Source organism: Dermacentor silvarum, chromosome 3 (genome assembly GCF_013339745.2).
Source record: "Dermacentor silvarum isolate Dsil-2018 chromosome 3, BIME_Dsil_1.4, whole genome shotgun sequence".
NCBI lineage: Eukaryota > Metazoa > Arthropoda > Arachnida > Ixodida > Ixodidae > Dermacentor > Dermacentor silvarum.
In genome coordinates, this window is record NC_051156.1 from 210,143,343 (window position 1) to 210,164,753 (window position 21,411).

The following is a 21,411-nucleotide window of genomic DNA, read 5'->3' on the forward strand; positions in this document are numbered from 1 at the left end:
AGCGCCGCAGGTGTTTACGGAGCGCTTTACTGTAATGCCACCGAAGATTTGTTGAAGTCGGGAGAAGTGGGCGGACGTCGCCCGAGTAGGAGGAACAACAAGCTCGCGTTATTACCTGAACAAGCCGTTGTTCGAGAATATGCGAATGATAATTATTATTAAGTCAGCGGGCGAATAGTGTGAAAAACCAAGCTGCTGGAACTTGCTCAGCAGCACAGAGCGAGGTCTCCTGTAAAGTTGGGCGTTGTAAAAATAAAAGCTAGAGCTCAAGCGATTCACTGAGAAGCCGGGCATAAATGGCTCGGCGCCCGTTCTTGCCGGTGCTGGCTACGTGATATTTTAACGTATAGCACCCCATGCGTACTTGAGCACAGTAATGGTTCTTGCACGGCGAGTTAAAATACAGCCTGGTATTGGCGACAACCGGGTGCCAGTGTTGTGGGTGGTGGTGAAGAGCGTTGAAGTGCACTGGCTGATGACAAGGACTGACGTATTTAGCCTCACATGGACAGTGCGCTCGGCACTTCACTCCTACCCAATAACTCCACACACGCGCGCGCGCACGCACGCACGTACAAACATATACACGTACGAAACTTCCACGAATATAATGAGGCACCAAGCCTTTCCCTCTGACAGCGAGAAACTGACGTGCAGGCCGCTTTCCTTCACTTGCTTGGCAGCAATAGATGACAACGTGCACGCTTGTGACAACGAAATCCTGGTTACTTCTGATTTTAGACTGCATTGGTTAACTGCCAGGGCTACGGCACCTTACGGGCTCGATACATCGGTTGCCCTTTAACCGCAGAAGCGAAGCAGCTCTATGTATACAGCGAGACCACCTGGGAACGCAGAATGCTGGCTGCACTCCCTTCTGCCGCGGATTACTTCAGGCATTCGTGCAAAGAGATAGTTGCGCTGTCCACGGCGTCCGCACACGATTGCACACGCACCGCTCATTAAGCGGTGGTGAGCGAACGCAACATGCTTGTGCCGATGATCGAGAACCATCAACTTTTCTGCCATCGGGGGCAAATGTTCAATCAATACATAGATAAATCAGTCAATCAACCGCGTCAGCGAGTCATTAAGGAAGTAAATCAATGACGGCATAGGTAAGCGATAATCGAATTGGCTGAAGAAGCCGAGAGATGATACTAAGATGGAAGGCATGGGTGGTTGGACCAGACTTATATCCGGTGCGTTTATCCAACGCGGTGGAGAGAAATAAATCTGGGCGAACGCACAGCGCACAATGTGAAATACAACGAGTGAGACTCCCGTGTCTCGCGGTGTACATTTAATGGCTGTCGACCTCAAATTAGATAACCACACGTTCAGTTGCTGGCGCATCGGGCCACACACGGACGGTTCACACAACGCGGCATGTGCAGCTGGCAGTATGCCCGAGCGGCGACGGGCACCGCAGAAAAAAATTCACCAGCCCTTCCCCTGTCCAGAAAATGGGGGTAAGCGAAGCTTGTCGTGTGTGTATCTGACCCTCGTCAGGGTAACGTATAGTTCACGACATATAGTTCACAAAACATAAACGTTTATTGAATGTATCCATCGAGGGAAGGAAACGTACAACGCAACGGAAGGAAAAGTTGCACGAAAGGGAAACAAAAGTACAAGGAAAGGGAACGAAAAGTACCACGAAATGGAACGAAAAGTAGTAGGAAAGGGAAGGGAAAGGAGTGGGTCAAGTGCACACACGACAACCTTCGCAAGATCATTCTTTGTGTTAACTGACGATGGCCCGACTACGCGACGCTATACCAGCAGAGGCGTTCCCCAAGGCGGTGCTCTCAGCCCGACGCTATTCAACCTCGCTCTTCTTGGACTTGCTGAATACTTACAAACTACCATCAAGATTTCAATATACGCAGACGACATCTGTGTTTGGACTACGGCAGTCACACGTCCACAGATACGTGCGCGGCTTCAAAGAGCAGCAACTTTGACAGGGAGCTACTTGTCACCAGAAAAATGCACCAGGAATATCACCAGAAAAATGCGCACTAGTGGCATTTACTCGCAAACCAATGACGCCTTATGTCATCTCAATCAATGGGCGGACCATTTCCTATGTCAGAACCCACAGGTTTGTTGGCGTAATCATTGACCGAGACCTCTGTTGGAGCCCGAACGTGGCCTACATGAAACGGCGCCTGACAGCAATTTCCCAGTTGTTTAAATACTTGACAGGAAAGACGTGGGGGATGTCAGTAGACACAATGCTGAAACTCTACAGAGCTCTCTTTCTCCGTTCTTTAAGATACAGTCTACCTGTACTGAACAACACTTGCAAGACAAATATTCGTGTTCTGCAGGCAGAACAAGCTCAAGCACTCAGAGGTTGCCTTGGTTTGCCCAGATGCACGTCAACAGAGGCAACTATTGCAATTGCTCGGGACCATCCGATGCAAACTCACATTACGGTGGAAGCCCTGAGAACACACATCAGAGATTTTGCACGTGCCCCCTATCACGACCTTGCAACACTACCTTCAGACAGGCGCCAAGCATCGTTCTCTAAAACTATCATCAAGTACAACGACAAACTCCCCTCAGGATTCGCCGCTGCATCTAAACCATTGATGCTCCCTTGGTGTCTTATTAACCCCACAGTACATCTCAGTGTACCAGGAATCAAGAAAAAATTTGAGCTATCGTCACCTGTGCTGAAACAACTGTCTCTGCTTCTTCTACGCGAGAGGTATGCGGACAGTGTACATATTTATACTGATGGTTCCGCAAACATCCAGTGTTCGTCCGGTGCTGTGGTTGTCCCAGCACGAGCTACTACCATCAGCTTCAGGACTGACCACCCAACGACATCGACATCTGCGGAACTAGCTGCTCTTCGCGCTGCACTTTGTTTCGTCAATCGGGAACCACCTCGACAATGGTCAATCTTCAGTGACTCGAAGGCAGCCCTACAATCTGTGCTATCAGCTCTGCGTCGCGGGCCATACGAACAGCTCGTATTCGATATTAGACACCTACTGCATACATCACATGACAAAGGACACCACGTGGTATTTCAGTGGCTTCCAAGTCACTGCGGTGTCATAAGGAACGAAGACGCCGATAATGCCGCTCGGGCAGCTCTTGACGACACACAGGAAGAGGCCATACCACTCTCACGGTCCGACGCAGCCAGCAGACTTCGAGTGCTTGCACAGGAGATCACGCTCTCTCTATGGTGCACACCAAGTGGCCAGACCAACCGGAGCAATCGTCAATACCACCTGCCCTCTTTGATGCATCTCTGTATGCCATCTGTACTCCGCCGAAAAGAGGCCACTATGCTTTATCGCTTATGGCTATGGGTGGCCATTCACTAAATCTTATTCATTTCTGATTGGAATGGCCAACAACGCTCTTTGCAATGCCTGTCTTTGCGAGGAGGCGCTAGAACACATTCTATGCGACTGTCCTGAATATAATTTTCAGAGACAGTCCCTGGCGTCCGTTCTAGCGCACCTTGACAACAGACCAATGTCAGTTGAAGTGATCCTCACGTGTCGTCGACAGAAGACATCGCAGCTGAAGGCGACGAAGGGACTACTTCGGTTTTTAAAAGAAACGGGCTTGGACAAGCGGCTGTGACAGTGATGTCACGTACCACGCAAGAGTGACGGACTGTGACTGACGATGTGTGTGCTGTGCTGTGTGCTCTCTCTCTCTCCTCCCCATCTTTTATTCCCCCTGATCCCACTCCCATGTGTAGGATAGCAAACCGGTTGTGCTGAACTGGTTAACGTCCCTGCCTTTCCTTCTCCACTCTTTCCTTCCTTCCTTCCTTCCTTGCTTACCCCCATTTTCTCGACAGGGGAAGAGCTGGTGATTGTCTTTATTTCTCTCTTTTTCTTTCTCTCACTTTCTCTCTTTCATTCTCTCCTTCCCTACCTTTCTTTCTTCCCCCTCTCTCTCTCTTTTCTCGCTTTCTCTTTCTTTCTTTCTCTCCTACTATCTCTTTCTCTTTCTTTTTTGTCCCTGGTATGTGCCATTGAGCTTGGACCCTTTCTGCACTATTGCCAGGATCGGCCCACTTTTCAGCGTGACACCGCCACCACCACCACCACCGGCGAAACTTGAGCCTAAAATGCTTCGCTTAAAAGAAAAGAGTTGTCGCAGTTTCACCCGAAAAGCGAAGCATACGGAGTAGAGAGCTATACGGAGTAAGGATAGTAGTTTTATCAACTGTATAAACTTGGACATGCAACAGCACCGGCAACATGCAGAACTGTTGTCGACGCCATCGGCGTTTTGCCCGCGTTCGCATCAAACGCGGGGGGCGTTGGTGACTGTTGCCGGTGCCTCTAGGGGCGGCTCGGAGGTTTTCGACGAGATCAGAACAGGACACTCGTACAGCAGCGTCGGAAGTCTTTACCACCTTCTCGCCTCACAACGTGTTTATATAAATAGGCATTTGGTGCCGCAGCTAAACGTCACCTCCCTTCCCTCCCCCACCCCTCCCCCACGGCCTTTCGCGCGTCGGAAGAAGTCGCGTTTGCTCGACATATATGGTGATTGTAAAGGAGGAAAGAGACGCTTAATTCTTCAGCCCTTCAGGGAGCACGGCGCCGACTGCGCGTTTGTACTCCGCCGTGCGTTCACTCCCCGTGAAAGCGCGCGTCCCTCGCGCCATTTCACTCGCACATACAGCGTCCGGCGCGCGGCGACGATTTCATCGCCATTGACGTCATACGGAACCTCACAGCGACGGCGACGCCGACGCCGACGGCAGAAATCCACTTTGGAGTGTCCATATAATTGATATCACAATAAAAAGCCGGCAGATCCCACACCCTGTGGGAATCGATGTTATGCGAAGCAGTGTGCGGGGAGCCTACCAAGTTAACGAAACGACCATGAGAGCACCAAGACGTAGGCGGTTCTTTCATGACATTCATGACACGCATGTCATGACATTCATGTCATGAGCCCTCAGGAGTCCCTTTAGCTACACCTAAGAGACCTTAAAGCGAAAGCCTTAGTCATGCTCATGACTATGACTTCGACGATCAACCATTAGCCTTTTCCTTCACTTAGTACGACATCCGAACCCATCCATTGGTTTTTGAGCGTTAACCTTTTTTCGCTAAGTCATTCTCATTTTTGCTGAGTCATGTTCATGACTATGACTACTACTCTAATACTTTGGTGTTTCCTTCACTGAGTACCCACGTCCGAACATACTTCAGTGGTTTTTGAGTGTTAATCTTTTCTCGCTGAGTCATTGTCATATTCGCCGAGTCATGCTCACGACTATTACTTCTACCAGCATCCTGTAGTGTTTCCTTCACTTAGTACCCACGTCCGAACCCATTTGAGTGGTTTTTGAGTGCTAAACGTTTTCGCTGGGTCATTGTCATGACCTACATGACACGCATGTCATGACATATCATTTATGTTCGTCATATACTCTTGTCATAGTATGCCAATTTTAGTACATACCAAGTTAACGAAACGACCATGAGAGGTGTGGCGCATGCCTGCGTCGTTCCCGAAAGTGACACGACGGAAAGACGGAGAAACCCGACTGCGCCCCGCTCCGTCCTCGCAACAAATCAAACAAACACAGACGCGTGCGGGAGATCGCAATGGAGCCGGCCGAAATAATCGACCCGGGCGATCTGCGCGACGCCGCCAGAAACAGTTATAGAAGTTCGCGCAGATTGGAACGCATGAGCGTCACTGTCTGGCCGCACCCGTGAGCGAGTGAGTTCGGTGAAGAAGGCAGCAGACGACTCGCGCACGGGACTGTATAGCTACGACGGCACAACACTCAGCCCCCCCTCAACGCACCCCTAAGGGCTCTAAACTTAGTCTGAAAGTGAGACTCCTTGGGAATTGCAGGCGAGTTTGCCACGCTGCGGCAGGCCTCGAGCGATCCACGAACAAACCATCGCCAGTCTTGCTTCACCGGCAGCGAGTTACCCGCTATTCGGTATAGAGTTCTCATTCCGGTTTTACGCTTGGCTGAATGAGGGGGGGGGGACGACAGTGTGTGCGTCAAGTCAATTTCCGCTGCGAGAAACTGCGCAGCGACAATGATAGATTGTCACGGGCTGCAAGGTACGCCAGGCCGAGTTACGAGTGTCATCTCATAACCGCGTGACGCTCCTATACACATCGACTCCATTTTCGTAGCATACCAATCACACTATATAGCTACACACGCGACAATCCTGAAAAGAGCTTGATAATTAGTTATTCACAATTTGAGACACGGACCATGTTTCAAGATAACCTGCCAGGGAAAACTGATGCAGAGGACAATTCAATTACATTTCTTTGACTACCTTTGTTAAAGGCATACTGACACTGTATTTTCGACTGTTAAACATTTGCGTAAAATGAAGGTCTGGCACATATAAACACTCGAACAACAACAACAACAACAACAACAACAAAAAAAAAAAAAACTCGCAAACCTCAAAGTGCCCTAAATAATTTAATACAGCAGCTTTTCTACATCCAGTTTCGGTATCGTTACTGTATACTGTGTCCTGACGCCACTAAGCAAGACAATGCGACGTTTTAACACTCGCTCTGGCTTCCTTGGTCATCTTCTGTATGCTGCTACATCAGCCATCACAGCGAGTAGCATCATAGGAGACCACCCTAGCGAGCCACAGCGAGTGTCAAAACCTCGCTATGTCTTGCTCCCACGTGAACACTTTCTGGTTCATGACGTCACAACGCAGTAGCCTCCTGTGAAATGAAACCAAAACTGGCTTTAGAAAAACTATTATAGTAAATTATGTAAGGCACTCTGAGGCATGCCACTATTTTGTTCGGGGGTGAGAGGTCTAGGACCTTCATTTAAGCGCGAAAAAAAAAATGAAGAGTTGAAAATAACATGTCAGTACTAAGGAAATTTCGTGCAGCCGGCCGTCTGGAGCTGACGCGTATACAGGGCTCGCATGAACTCCAATACCCCGATATAAAGACGGCCTCAGTTGCGCGCTCTCAGGACTTTCCACTATAGTTGAGCCTTTAGAATTCGCTCTCGTGGTAGCTGAGACGTGGCACGACAGCTCCGCCAATGAAAAGTCAGATGACTGTAGGTTAGTTATACGAAGGGCTCCGTGTTCTTGGAGTTTATTTTTCTTGAAATTCGGAGGGTGTTTTTCGGAGTTTATTTTCCGGTGGAAATTCGGAGTTTATCGGAGTTTATTTCTCGTAAATCCCCAATTCTCCGAAATTCGAAGTTAAATTTTGCATTATTCTCAATACTCCAAAATCTTAGATGAAATGATATCTGAACACGAAAACATCAGAACACACGAAGCGGATTTTTGCTGTCTGAAAGGTTTGAACGCACAAACACATATACACACAAGCACAAATACTTGAACACAAAACACCTAGGTTTGTGCTTATTACATTCTTAAAGCTTGATGTAATAGACGAAATCATACTTTACGAGGTTGCTGTCACTAATGGAAGCACGCTCCTTTCGATTGATGATTCTCAGCTTTGAAAATGCCCTTTCAACGTTCGCGCTAGAAGACTCAGCGCGCAGCGAGAAAGCACTGGCCACTGGACAGTGTGAAGTCTCCAAAGTGACAGGGGCTCAACAATGTTACTGATTAATTAGCACTGATAGTTCGCAAAATCACTCATGAGTTGGCTCATGTCGTCAGTTTCAAGAAACACTAACTTAAAAATCGGCGCACAGGTTTCGAACGCGCGGGGTAACTCATGCTTCACATTTAGATTCAAACTTGAACGCTATACCAAAACGACTCACTGGTGTACTGGAGTGAATCGAAAAAGTTCCTTTCAACTATCTGTCTCCACTTTTCAGCGACAGGAGCGTAGTATCCATGAAGGTCTGCGACAGTCGTTGAACGGTCATACGTCTCTCGTTCCGTGCGCGACAAGCCCTTTGTTAAATGTCCGACGGGTGTTCTACGAGATACTGCTGACGTGAAGTAAAGTTTATATCGGCCAAACCGGCCGATGTATCAATGAATGCTTAGAACATGCCATTTCGATATAAAACAGAACAGGGTCATATTGGCCGTTAAAATCGGAGTTTATCGGATAAATCCCGAGTTGTCAAAATTTTTACCGGCGAGTGTTTATCGGATTTTTTCGTATTTATCCGAAAACAGGGAGCCCTAGTTATACGCTACACGTAAAGTTGACGCTTAGGATGACAACCGGTCGCGCCGCACTTCAGCCGTGATTACAGCCTGGGGTTCGGCTGTCATAAGAATGGACGAAGTAGACGCAGGCGTCTATTACGTGTCACGAGCCAAAAAAATACGCCTTAAAAGATTTGTTCGTGCATAATTTCCGCCCTGTGGGGGCAGGAGACACGTACCTGGCGCCCATCTGGCGTCCGCCGAAGGCGCGAACGCGGCTAGCAGCAGCAGCAGCAGCAGCAGCAGCAGGCATGACGGTGCTAAATGGCTCAGCCGCATCGGGCAACACGGCCGCGGCGACGCCACGCAGCTCCGCCTCCAGAGGCTCCACCCTGCGGGACAAAGCGGCGAACGTGTCACTCAAGTGCTAGCAGGATTTCGTCGGAGTATGACAGTGCATACTGTACGTAAGCGTAACCTCGTGAAAATCCAATCAAACCGCACAGAAGTGGTCCATCGAGGACGAATCCCTAAGATTTGAAGTATATATGTATATTATAGAAAATGATTACTGTACACGTCTTACGTCTTCACCTTTACACGACCCTTCACCTGTAGTACATGACATGGATACCATGTAGAGATTACTGTAGGGCACCTGAGACGCCTTCTGATGAATTTTCTATAGACGTCCCAGATAATATTATATATTTCAATAGATTTTCATTGCTGAGTGGCCTGCAGGCACCCTACGGACAACGGACTGATCCAAAGGCCCGAGAACCGCAATCTTAGCAGACAGACGAGAGCCAACAGTCAGTCGGCAAAAGTTATTACAGACAGTTTTGCAGATGTAATAATGGAACAACCACAGAAAACAGTTCTAGCTCCATCAAATAGTTGTCCCAAAGTATCCCCTGCGTAATGCAGAGCAACACCAATGGGAACGCCAATGTATTTCGCAGCATACTTCGAGCACCGCTATGTCAAAACTCGTGTTATCCTTTTGGTTGACGATGAGCCAGATGCGCGCAGCATTTCGGGGACTTGTGTTAGTCTCAAGATTACCGTGAAATGAACACAGCATCATCACTGGCCGGCTTCACATCCACCACTCCAAGATATACTCTGAAGTGATTAATAGAAAATTAATAAGTGAACGTCTTTTTTAAACTTCTATTGCAATATATATATATATATATATATATATATATATATATATATATATATGAAAGTTTGTAAACTACATATATATTTGAATGTAGCACTTTCTCGGGCAAGTAATGTCCGCTTCGTCAAGTATTCTACTTGATGAAGCATCTGCCATAGGCCATTTAAGACATGAAAAAAGAGAAAAAAAGAAAAACGTTCAAAAATTTTAAAGGTGAATACAGCTAGTCTAAGAAAATACAGACATAAACGCGCTGAAACACTGAGTGACCTTGAAAGACCCCATGCGAGGCGAGTCATTTCGAAGCTCGCAGTTCCATCGGAACTGGTATAGCTAGCGCGCATGGTGGGGTTCGGCGACGGGATCACAAATTAGCCAGACGAGTGGCGAGGCAATCTGCAAGTTCCATTCATCAAATGCTTCGAAAGGTGACGCCAATTAACCAGCGATTACATTAAACAATACCCTGCGGCAGTTCTCTCTAAACATGCGCCTTACTTTAATGGCTCAGTTGGGTACAGCGGTACGAGGCATTACCTTTTCTAACGTTTTCTTTTCTTTATTATTATTTTCCTTTCAAATCAAATAGTCGAGTACGGTTCATTTCCAGAAGTCATGTGTATAACGCGTCTCATATCGCTAACATCAGCGTCGGTTCACGGTCGGCGGCCGCGGCCCATCAATAAGTGATATGCGGCGTTGAACCCAGCACCTCCTCGAGAACGACCACTACACTGGTGGGAAGTGTGCTTTTACGGGCGCCGAACGCTTCATTAAACAGTAATCGCGCTAGAATAATGAGGCCGGACGCTTTAGGATCAAGTGTGGTACGTGTCCTTCATAGTCAGTGCGCGTTATTTACGACGCATGCGCAGAGATGAAAGCATAAAAAGCATAAAAAAAAAAAGAAAAGGCAGGAGGCCTGCCCAGCACGTGACCTACCAGAACGCGTCGCGCATATTGCTTGTTTAATCCATCACAGAGGTCATTAGAGCGCGTTCCGGAGGCTTGTATTCTTAAACGTATTGTTCTTTTAATGAGTTCTAGCACTGTTCTCTCGGGTAGATAATTATTTGCTGCATCTGACTTTGAAAGCACTAATAAGTGCAGAAGGGTGGATAGCTGCGGGGCTGCTAGTCGGTATTTATTCATGGTGCACTTCCTGTTGTACTGGTTGGACAAACGTAACTATTAGAAGAGGAGCGCAAATTAACACACACACACACACACACACACACACACACACACACACACACACACACACACACACACACACACACACACACACACACACACACACACACACACACACACACACACACACACACACACACACACACACACACACACACACACACACGCACGCACGCACACACACACACACACACACACACACGCGCGCGCGCGCGCTAACGGTGCTCGTCCTCACTACATACTTCGTCTGCGTACGTGTTGATTTGCGCCCTCTACTATATTTGTGGTACTGACGCAAAAAAAAGCATACCGAGAGCGAGACAAACAAGCCCTTACGACAATTTATTTATTCGAAGCAAGAATTATATACACCGGCGGTGCGCGAAGCAGAGAGACGGAAGGTGAAACAAAAAAAGAAAAAGAAAGTTGCAGTGGCTTAGCTCGGCTATGCCAGGATATACGTAGCATTAGCAAAGGTTCAGCTGATTATTCTTAGCTTTCCTAGTTGCCTAGATTGTCAAGGATTAGCTTGATTGTCATGCTTACTGCTGCTCCAATGACACACACGCGGTATACGTATTATGTGGCACATGTATTCATTCCTCCTACGCTCAACCGCTAATTGCCAGGCAACTACTTCGGGATCCGATGAGTCAAGCTTCTCCGTTCTTCTGCGCTGTTGAGCAGCATTTGCGCTCTCCTTCTCCATGGCTATACCACACTGGCAAACGCCAGTCAGAAGCGTAGCGGCTCCAGCGCAGTGTCAGACGGCGACTGCACAGCGAGCCAGCGCGCGCCGGCGCCAGTGCGTCTACCACGGCTACGACGTCACTCCTCTGGAATGCGCAGACCGGCGACGGTGAGTCGCGCGCGGCGGCGGCGGAGTGCGCGAGAGGTGCCGGCTCCGGTGGCTCCGGTGATGCGCATGCCGTGTGACATCACTGATCCTTGCGCATGCGCAGCACGGCTCTTGATGTGCCACGCGAAACGGGCTTGGCTAGGCCAGTGTAGCTAACGCTACAAAAGAAAAGCCATGACGTGGTGCTGGATCAAGTGCTGGCTATATGAAAATTCGCAGTGTATATAATAACGATATAGATGGACAGTTTATGCACATGTCACAATTCTTAAAAAGAGAACAAACAAAAAGGCTTCATCAATATTTCTGGTTTTCATATCATTGTATACTAGCGTGCGCACACGTAAGCGTACTGGGATGAGAGATGGAAAAGGGAGAGGAGGCTACATTCTCAACAAAGAGGCTCGTACCTTACTGCGTCTAAACTTGTTGCCGCTTTCGCCAGGTTTCGCAATACGAGCACGTTAGCATAAACTTTAGATGGCTCACCGCGCACGCGCAGTGCAAAGTATACGCGATACGCCTGGGCGCCTCCGTTGCGCCCGAGGTCATCACACGAGCGTAAACAGCGAAATAACGGCGAACTGAACACCGTTCGAGCGAGAAACGACATTGCAGCACAATGGCCGGCGGCTCGGGGACCAATTGGAAAATTAGGAAAGTTCTCTAGAACTGCCCATGCCCGAGCGATGTAACGCTCGTTTGAAGTAAGAAAATTCGCGAAATAACGCGACCCTACGCGCTACAACGCCGTTAAGAACATTTATTCCCTTTACCCCTTTCCCCAGTACAGGGTAGCCAGCCGGTATTTACACTGGCTAACCTCCTTGTCTTTCTTTCCCTTTCTTTCTATCTCCCTCCTTTGAAGTAGACAGTAACGAATACACTCTGAAGCATCTGTCTATAGAAGCATGCAGCGCTGTAAGGGCTTCGAGACGTCTTAGAGCGATCAGTGCAATCAGAGGAAGCGGGTATAGCGCCACCTGTCGCTGTATGGTATTAATGCGCACTTGCACACAATGCAGGCAGGAATTGGAACTAAGGTCACTCTCAGTAGAAGCAAAATATGTACGTTCGGGAGATCGTCAACAAGCGGTCGAATTGGAGTTAGGCGATAAATTAACGCTTTACAGTCGTCTGTAGAAATTCAGCAAATGCGACGAACTATTTGGAAGATGCTAAACACAGTAGAGTCCGCTTAAACGGAACTCGAAGGGACAAAAATAGAGTTCCGTTTATTATAAATTTTGTTTACGCGAAGGACGCAATGATTACGAAAAAAAAATGCTTTATTTCAAAAGCTTCTATTGTTTTAATTTCAGAGCGGTGAAAAAGAGACATTCTGGTATTCGGCTTGGGGTTTCACAGCTTCTGACGCACAATGTATTTGTTCATGCGCTCTCTTTTTTTTTTCGTTTTTTCGTTTTTTTTTTTCATTGTCACGATCACGATGCACAAAGGAACGCGAAAACTAGGCAAAGTGAACACTGCAATTCAGCCACTGATGTCACGACAGCGCAAATGACTGATACATTGGATTTTCTTGTCTATTTGGCACCACCATTTTGAAATTATTAGCAACTTAAGACTGTTGCACATGAAGTATAACTGCCGATGAGGTAAGTGCAGTCTCGGTTCCAGTTCCGTTTTACCGGAGTTCACAAATTGAAGCGTTCCGTTTAAACGGCGTTCGTTAACACTGTTCCTATGGGTGGCCAACCAAAGTTGGTACCCTCGTCCCCGTTTATCCGGCATTTCCGTTTAAGCGAATTTCCTTCATCCAGGGTCCACTTACTTTCTAATCACTGTACTTGTCCACGTGTCTGGGCCATTTGTTGTAATACTTGTTAAGGTATCGCCGAAATCTGCCTGAACGCGTAATGTCTTGCTGTGTGTCATGTGCCTACGCTGATGTATAGTGCGAGTATTTGTGTTACACACATAGTGGCGCCCGACGACTGAAAATTGAATTGTTTGTACACATAAGAGGACCACGCAGCGTTCATAGTGTCATGCACCCACAGAGTGCACTGGGAACTTCTCAAAAAAAAAAAAAAAAAACTGCAATGCTCCTTTTTTTATTGCAAATGCTTTTTTTGTATTATATGAAGGGTGGGCTATATATCACTCAGAATGGCTTCCTCGAATAAACAGTAACTCGTTATAGCGAAACCATGTATTTTGAAAAAAAAATGCCTAAGTGAAAACAGGCCTCGGTCATTCCTGTGTAGGTGCCCTTGTATTTTTCTCCCGATATAGTGAATACATATAGTGAGAAAGGAAGACTCAAACCAAGAAAAACAAACGTAAATATTAACCTTGTCCGTAACAACGTAAATGACCGTACGAGCAGGTAACCTCCCTTGATGAGTTTGATGATAAAAGTTAAATCTCTTTGCCTTTCCGCATCTCTGTTCCCTCCCTTTTATTGAGAATGTCCACATCGTAAAGAAAAGGGATACGGTTTGACAAAATAATAAGAAGACTGAGCAAAACATTTGTGCAGTAATACCGAAAAACAAATTTGTTGAAAACTGACGACCTAATTACGGCCGAACATTGTCCAGCCGATTATCCAACTAACCTCGTGAGAGCACACGCCGTTAAATAATTTCTTAATTAAGAAGCCGTTTATCTCTCAATCCTAAGCAATACCTGGAACATTTGGCGGCACGATTTGTGAGACGTCGTCACGGGGAAATTACTCGTCACAGAGATAGGGCGAATATTTCGAAATCTTTCTTTCCGCGCACACTAGCTAATTTCAATGAGCCACATTTGTCGCAACGTTATCGATGACGAAATGCTTGAAACACCCTGAATCTGGTAACATTACAAGTGTTCGATTGTTTCCAATGCAATTTCCAATTAATTCCAGCTTGTTTGATGCTTATACGCAAATACAATTTCTCGAAGTACAACACGAGGTCCGAGTGTCATAAACTGAGGAAGCCACAACAACCACATTTCAACAATCTAATTTCACCATCTATATATATCCACTAGTTGCAGGGTCACCAGTCACCACCAATACAATAAAATTGGCGGCAAGATCACTGACGCTTTCGCACGCGGCTGCACATGCGTACAGATGCTACTTTTGCACGCGCGTGTTCACTACAAATACCAGCAGTAGCAACAAGCAACAGTTAGTGCCAAAATTATTGTTTCATGCTTACAACGCCCTTCCGTATTTATCCACATCATGCACCGTACGTTTTCAATTTTGTATCGGCGCCTCCTCGGTTACTGCTACTGAGAGGCCAGCGGTATATTCTCACAGGTACTAAAAATCAATTAAAAAGTGCACAACTCCCCTTCTCTAATTGTCTCTCGCGAACTTTTAGGCTCCAGCATTGGCGAGCGCGGTTTAAGCGCGACAAAAATTACACAACAGGCCCTAGGGCTGCGCGGCATCGCCACAGGGTCCCGCGTCAAACGCCTTCTAATCACACCCTCGCTCCTTTTCCTCTCTGCCCCGCGAAACCTTCACTGGCTCTAATTACGGCGGACCTGCGTGTCAAGGCTCATTATAACTCGCGCAAAACCAGCCCGCTCGAGCAATGGCGCCGAGAAGCAAAGCCTTAATCGAATGACGAGCGCCGTGAGAGAAGCGAACACGCGCCGAGTGAAGAGGTGGAGAAGGAGTGAACCGAAAGGGATTCAATTACTCGGACAACACATCGATACACACGCAGACCGAGCGTAACACTCCGGGCAGCTCCAAACACACCTTCGGCAGTCCCTCCCGTGGTCACCTTGGATGTCCAGTATATACGGTGCGACGGTTGCGCCCCCTAACGGGAGAAAGCATGTGGAATAAGATTATACTGGCCAACACTTAACGTGTTTATGTCGGACCAAGCGCCCAAGCGCTGGGCCGACGTGGACGCCTCGGAGGTGTTAGCGGAGAGTGCGCTATAAGGTATGCTTGAACCATTATCCCTTAGATGCTATTAGCCTATAGGGGGAGAGCGAGCGAGCCAGAACGCCCCGTAGACAAACACTCGTTAGAGCGTGACCGTTAGGCCCCGGGCACGTACGAGCTACCTATAGGCTATGCTGCCCCCGGGCAAGGCTTTCGGGGCAAATTTGGGAAGTGCCGGCCAATGAGAGTGGATTACATAGAAGCGTACAGAAGCAGTGCCAATCGCGGATGCATGCAGCGAGGCAGGGGTCAGCCCACGGGGTGAAGTTTGCCTATCCAAGAACATTTGTACCTCTGCCATAAGAATCCCCTCAGCGTTACCCCAACTCGCAAGGTCCAGGGCGGCTGCCTCATCAACCCCGACCAAAACGAATTTGTGGCAGATTCACCGAGGTTGTTTATAGAAATCGAAGGCTTGCGAATGCAGTCAGAAAGGCGCGCCTAACCTGATTTTCTTCCAAGTGCAACGCGGCTTTATAAGACTGGCTATCTAGCACAAGGTTCCTCTTGAATGCGTGGTCATGAATCTTGGAGCATAATCGTACCATTGGGTTACGCTACCTACTTGCACAGCGGAACCATGACCTGAGGTCTTCCAAGGTAAAGAAGAATAGAGGAGACCCGAATCTCCGGACGAGTTTGTTTTGTGTAGCCATAACCTCACGTTCACTCGAGAATCTTATTCTGGAATGCTTGAAATACGTGTGCCAATGTACCGTTAATGACATTATTGCGCAGTGACGTCAACGTGTAGAACGTGCTGAGAACACGCATTTGTCCGTCCGTCCGTCCGTCCGTCCGTCCGTCCACGTGTTTTCTTTTTTTTTTGTCTATTTCCTTTGCTTACTATTCCCCCTACGTCGAAGTCCCCTCTGCTGTGAATGTTATGTACGGCGCTTGCGCAGTTACTACTGCCTGCATTTGTAATATGTGTTTCTTGCAAAATTTTACTTGCTTAAGACAAGGTGCTTGAGAGTCGAAAGAAACAGAACACCGCAGAAAGCGAGACACGTCGGTAGCGCGGTGAACAGTGAGCAATGAAGGAAGGCTGATTCCGTACACCCATGAAAAATAAATAATTATTTACTGCAAGTGTGAAGTATATAGCACTTGCTCGCTTTGCGTAGTTGGGGAGCCTTCCTTATTGGCTCTAGCGCGCGCGCGCGTGTGCGTGTGTGTGCCTGCCTACGCGCCTGGGTTAGGACCGTGGCTACCAAGCGCCATCGTCATCGCCACGAGGCCGTGCTGCGCCCTTGTCGTAAATCTCGCCGACCATAAGGAGGAAAACAATAAACCGGGAAACGCACTTGACCTTTCAGCAGTCAATAGAAACCCGTCGTAAAGAGAAAGTACGTAGCGGGTCTGATGGGAAGAGCGCAATACGACGATGTCGTCGACATGCCTGATCTGGTCGACTGAGGATCGGATAGAGAAGTTAGTCAATATAAGGTCGTGTCCCTGACCTCTCCAAACGAGCAGAGGACATAACACATTGAAACTCATTCAGTATTATATTTTTTGATGAGATCCTGTTTTTGCTGTGGATGACTTCTTTTTCTTGACTGATTAATAGCGCCCCAAAAGAATATCGGCGACAGTTACCAGCTATACGGTGACAGAACGGCCTTGAGTTACAGCCGCGGAGGAAAAGGTCACCTGTTCGACTGCCGGTAGTAACATTCGCGGTCAGATGGACATATTTCAGATGGACTCTAATAACTCGGTTCCCATGCACATAGTCACTGGAGTTTTTATTGATTATTTTTTATTCTTTCGTTCTTTTCGGCTCTACTGAACTCTACTCAGGATCTCGTTTTGTGATACTTTTCTCTCCATGTTTTCCGCACACCCTTCCACGTATGTTCCGCACAGTCACCTTATATCATCGGCATGGATTATTGAATTGCTTTACATGTGCACACAATAAACTGCTGAGCCAACAGCCAAATCTGGCAGAGGCTCGCTCTTCGGCCATGTGAAAGCATTAGCAGCCAATTCACACGAACAATATACAAACATAATACACTACACGTCTCGTTCAACGCAGCAGAGGAGGCAGCAGCTGTACGCATCTAGACCAAAATATAGGCAAAGCCATTACAAAGAAAAATTTTCACAAATTATCAATTACAAAGTAATAGAACGGTTCAAAAAACGTATAACGCATCGTCCAGAACACACGCTTCTGTGTCACATTTTCGCACATTGCTGATGTGAATTTCGTGAAGCACGACACATACTGTATAATCACGAGGTAATTAGTCACACATAGATAAATCAAGCGACCAGCAGCAAATGACAAATTCTGCGGAATATATATATATATATATATATATATATATATATATACGATGACTGATGTTAAATTACGGGAAATGGCAGCACTGTACTTGCAAGCCCTGAAAGCTTCCGGCCGCGTATTTTGTTTTCTTCCGGTAATGTTTCTTTTCCCCTTATAGTGTCTTAGCTTTAGTCCACATAGGGTTGAGATGGAGCAGCAGGAAGCACGTTATTAATTATTCAATTAGTCAATTGATCACAATACAAAAGTATTGTGAAAGTAGACCAAAAGGAAAACCCGTTACCCAACAGCTGAAGAGTGCCTTGGTCCCCCTTTTTGGCAATGGTAGCGGCAAACCAACCATAGAACAGTACACATTCTTGCCTCTCAACATGTTCCTCCAGCTAAATTTAATCTAATCTAATCTTCAGTCGCGCGTTTAAGGCACCAAAGTTCGCCAAGAAAACACTTTCCTAATTAAAGTGCACTCAAATATAAGAAACACGCCTCGTACATTCAGAGCATGTATGCCTATAGCTTCCTTTGTATGCCTCGGAGTAAAAGTTAGGCACAAAACAACGTTTGAACTGCGTAGCTAAATTCGCGCCAATGGAGCGTCCTACATAATTACAGGGTATTGCTTCTCATTTTCCCCTAGTTACGTACCCGCTAAACTTAGCGGGCTATTCCGTAGTGTAAAACTAGACGCCTTCTGGGACCTGCGCGCGTAAATATGGAAAGGATATGATATACTGTACTTAAAGGAACATGCGACAACAAAAACACCTCGCACGGGCAAGCAAGCCTGGCACTTGCTGCAAACGACGCTTAAGCCTGTAGACAGCACGCCCGCCGGCGTCTCATCAGCCCCCATCAGACTGCGATTGACAGCAAGAAAAAAGAGAAGAAAGAAACTTTATTATAACGTGAAAGGATTGAACTTATATCTTCCTCAGAGGGCGATCGCCTGTAAGTGGCGCTCGAATAATCGACATCGCTGTCACGCCAGAAAGTCGTCCTGCGACGTTCGTTTCAACATTAGCAGTAAAAAAAACGAGGGCAAAGAACAGAGAAGCCGTGTTTTGGGCTCGCGAGAAACCGCAATGCAATACTTGTGCTTTAGTTGAAAGAGCGGGCGTTGCGCCATGCTCCCTGAGGTACTCTTAACGCAACCTCTTACTTTCTCCTGCTCTCTCTGTCTCTCTCTCTCTCTCTCTATTTCTCTATCTCCGCAAAGCAGCGTTTATGTCACCTACAAACAACTTTTCAGTGACTGCCGACAGCGCTTTGACAGGTTGGACAACTGTCCTCTACCTCCCTGTTCTGCTCCCGAGACAATACATTATGGGTTCCGTGCGCGTCCGCAGTATGCGACTAAGTGGAATCCAGTTCTAGGAACCGTGTCATCCACAGACATCTATAGTGCCTAGGAAGATGCCGGCTATGTCAATAGTGGCAAATGTTGCTTTAGACTGCTTCTGTGAATTCATCTTGAAACTGCAGCGCACACACAAAAAACAAGGACACAAAGCAAAGGTAAAAAAAAAAGTGCCTGTGTGTTACCTTTGCCGTGTGTCCTCGTTTCTTGCGTGAGCGCTGCAGTTTCAATACGAATAGATACCAACTCGCCCAACTTTCAGTACTTTTACAATTGTTTCTGTGAAGCCAGTGTGGACTAGCGGCTGTGAATCGATGTAGCGATGTCTGCAATTGATTGACATGAGCTGTACAATTGATTATATGAGCTTCCTTTAGGCCCACGGCGAAATTATTACTCGGACTATGCCATGAGGCCATTGTATTTTTTAAATTTATTTATTTATATAGTGAACTGATTACGCGGCTATAATAAATGTCGCGTGTCTTTTTTTCCCTTTCTTGCTTATGCATGCCATCATTGATATTAGACATGCACGAAGAGAAGCATGTGCATAACACATGTTATGCCGAATCCGGCACTACTATAACACATTTCAATATTTTGGTAGCTCCTTTCGCACATGCGGACAGGGGGGGGGGGGGGGGGGGGGTATTCCGTAAGAGCCCACCTAGTGGACTGTCCATTGCGGCTCTCGCCGCTTGGCTCCAGCTGCAAGAGCGAAAAGGAGACTGGCTGGCTCCTTCTCGCTCGTACATCTGGAGCCAATCGACGACCGCCAAAATGGACAGTTCACCAGGTGGACTCTTGCAACCCCCATCCCCCCTCCCCCAGGACGTGGCAGGAATCGGGCATTCGGAGAGTAGGACGGTGCACGACAATAGCTGGCATGTCTTCTATAGGTCCACAGCTTCTTCCAGGCACTGCATGTCTCCACAGACGGTGGAAGGTCTTGACCTATAGACTTCCCACACGTCCGCACGATCAGTGGCGGCGCGGGGCACTCACGATAACGACACGACGGTAGGAGGAGCAGGAAGCGTCCGGTACAGGCCCGCCATGTGGAATCGATAATGTATTTCGGGGCGTCGCCAATTGATCGGCCGCGAAGCCCGCAGCAGTGACCACGGAAGAAGTAAGGTAGTACGCCATTATATGCACGACACGTGTGCCCCCCTTCCCCCTTCACCGCGCTCACGGAGCTTCGGTTGCGGCGTCTTATTAGCCGCTGCGGTGATGCATACTTAACTATTCTCTCAATTATGGAAATGTCATTACTTTTCTAATAAGGATGTACACGTGGAGGAAGGAGGAGGAAGAAATAGAAATACAGAAGGCAGGGAGGTTAACCAGAATAGCGTCCGGTTGGCTACCCTACACCGGGGGAATTGGAAAGGGGAACACAAAGATGACAGGGAGAGAGAGAGAAGGGAAGGAAAGAAGGAAATTAACGGTGAATTCGCTGATGCGCGTGGTATTGCACTATTAGTCGAAGACGTTCGCACAAGCCCGTCGTCCTCAAAAAGCACAAAAGTGCCTTCACCGCTTTGTGGGCCGACGAGCGACGTACACGTGAAAGTTTGAGAACTGGGGGGAGGGGGGGTATTCTGTAAAAGTCCACCTAGTGGACTGTCCATTTCGGCTGTCGTCGATTGGCTCCAGATGCACGGGCGAGAAGGAGCCAACCAGTCTCCTTCTCGCTCTTGCAGCTGGAGCCAATCGCCGACAGCCGAAATGGACAGTCCACTAGGTGGACTCTTACAGACCCCCCCCCCCCCCCCCGATCTCCCTCGCTCTCTCTCTATCTATTGTCTTGATCTGCAATTCCATTCGCTCCTGTGTACTGCTGTGCGCTAGGCCGTCCAGCTTCACACTGTAACACCCATATGCCCTGTTCAGCCATATGGCGTCCTGCTCCGTACTATCATCTGCTGATCTCTCGCGCGCTGTACGTCTGTGCACTGTCCTCTCCTGCTTCGCACTGTTTTGTCCTGTGCTGTCTATGGCGTTCTTTTCGCCTTTGTCCTGCTCTCCCTTCTGTCCTTTGTCTGTCTCTCTCTGGCACCTCCTTTTCCTTCTTGCGCGACAGTGTCTATATTCCTCGGACAAATGTAAGGTTGTCTGTCGTCCATTGGCAACAACGCGCGCGTCAGTTTTCTAGAGTGAATGCAAGCGTTCATTGAAGCTATATATAAACGAGTCGCATAATAAGAGACAGAATAGAAACACATGCCGACAAACATCAACGTCTTCTATAGTTAACTTCAGATACGAGCGAGACTGCAGAAGGCGGTCACACAAACGTCGCCTTACCTGCCAATGAAAGGCCTAGAAATATCCTCAGAAAAGTGCCGATTAGTCCCATTTACAAGCAACACAATGACTACATATGTTATACGCATGAATGGACAAGTAATTGTTTACAAAACAAAGCACCGCTTCCTTGGAGTCATCATCGACCGTGATTTGTATTGGACACCACATATTTC

The 21,411-nt window shown here is 47.6% G+C and overlaps 2 protein-coding genes across 2 annotated transcripts in view; one reads left to right on the top strand and one right to left on the bottom strand.

Annotated features, from left to right (window-relative positions):
- The window catches only part of LOC119446596 (sodium/hydrogen exchanger 3-like), a 411,172-nt gene that overhangs the window by 171,998 nt on the left and 217,763 nt on the right, over positions 1-21,411 (bottom strand). Inside the window, 1 exon segment of the mRNA XM_049664238.1 lies at positions 8,351-8,503. Within this exon segment, the coding sequence (XP_049520195.1) occupies positions 8,351-8,450 (100 nt within the window). The 5' untranslated portion in view covers positions 8,451-8,503.
- Positions 12,950-21,411, top strand: part of LOC125944428 (uncharacterized) — a 28,561-nt gene continuing 20,099 nt past the window's right edge. The window contains exon 1 of the mRNA XM_049664913.1: positions 12,950-12,954. Coding sequence (XP_049520870.1) covers positions 12,950-12,954 — 5 coding nt within the window. The remainder of the gene's footprint in view (positions 12,955-21,411) is intronic.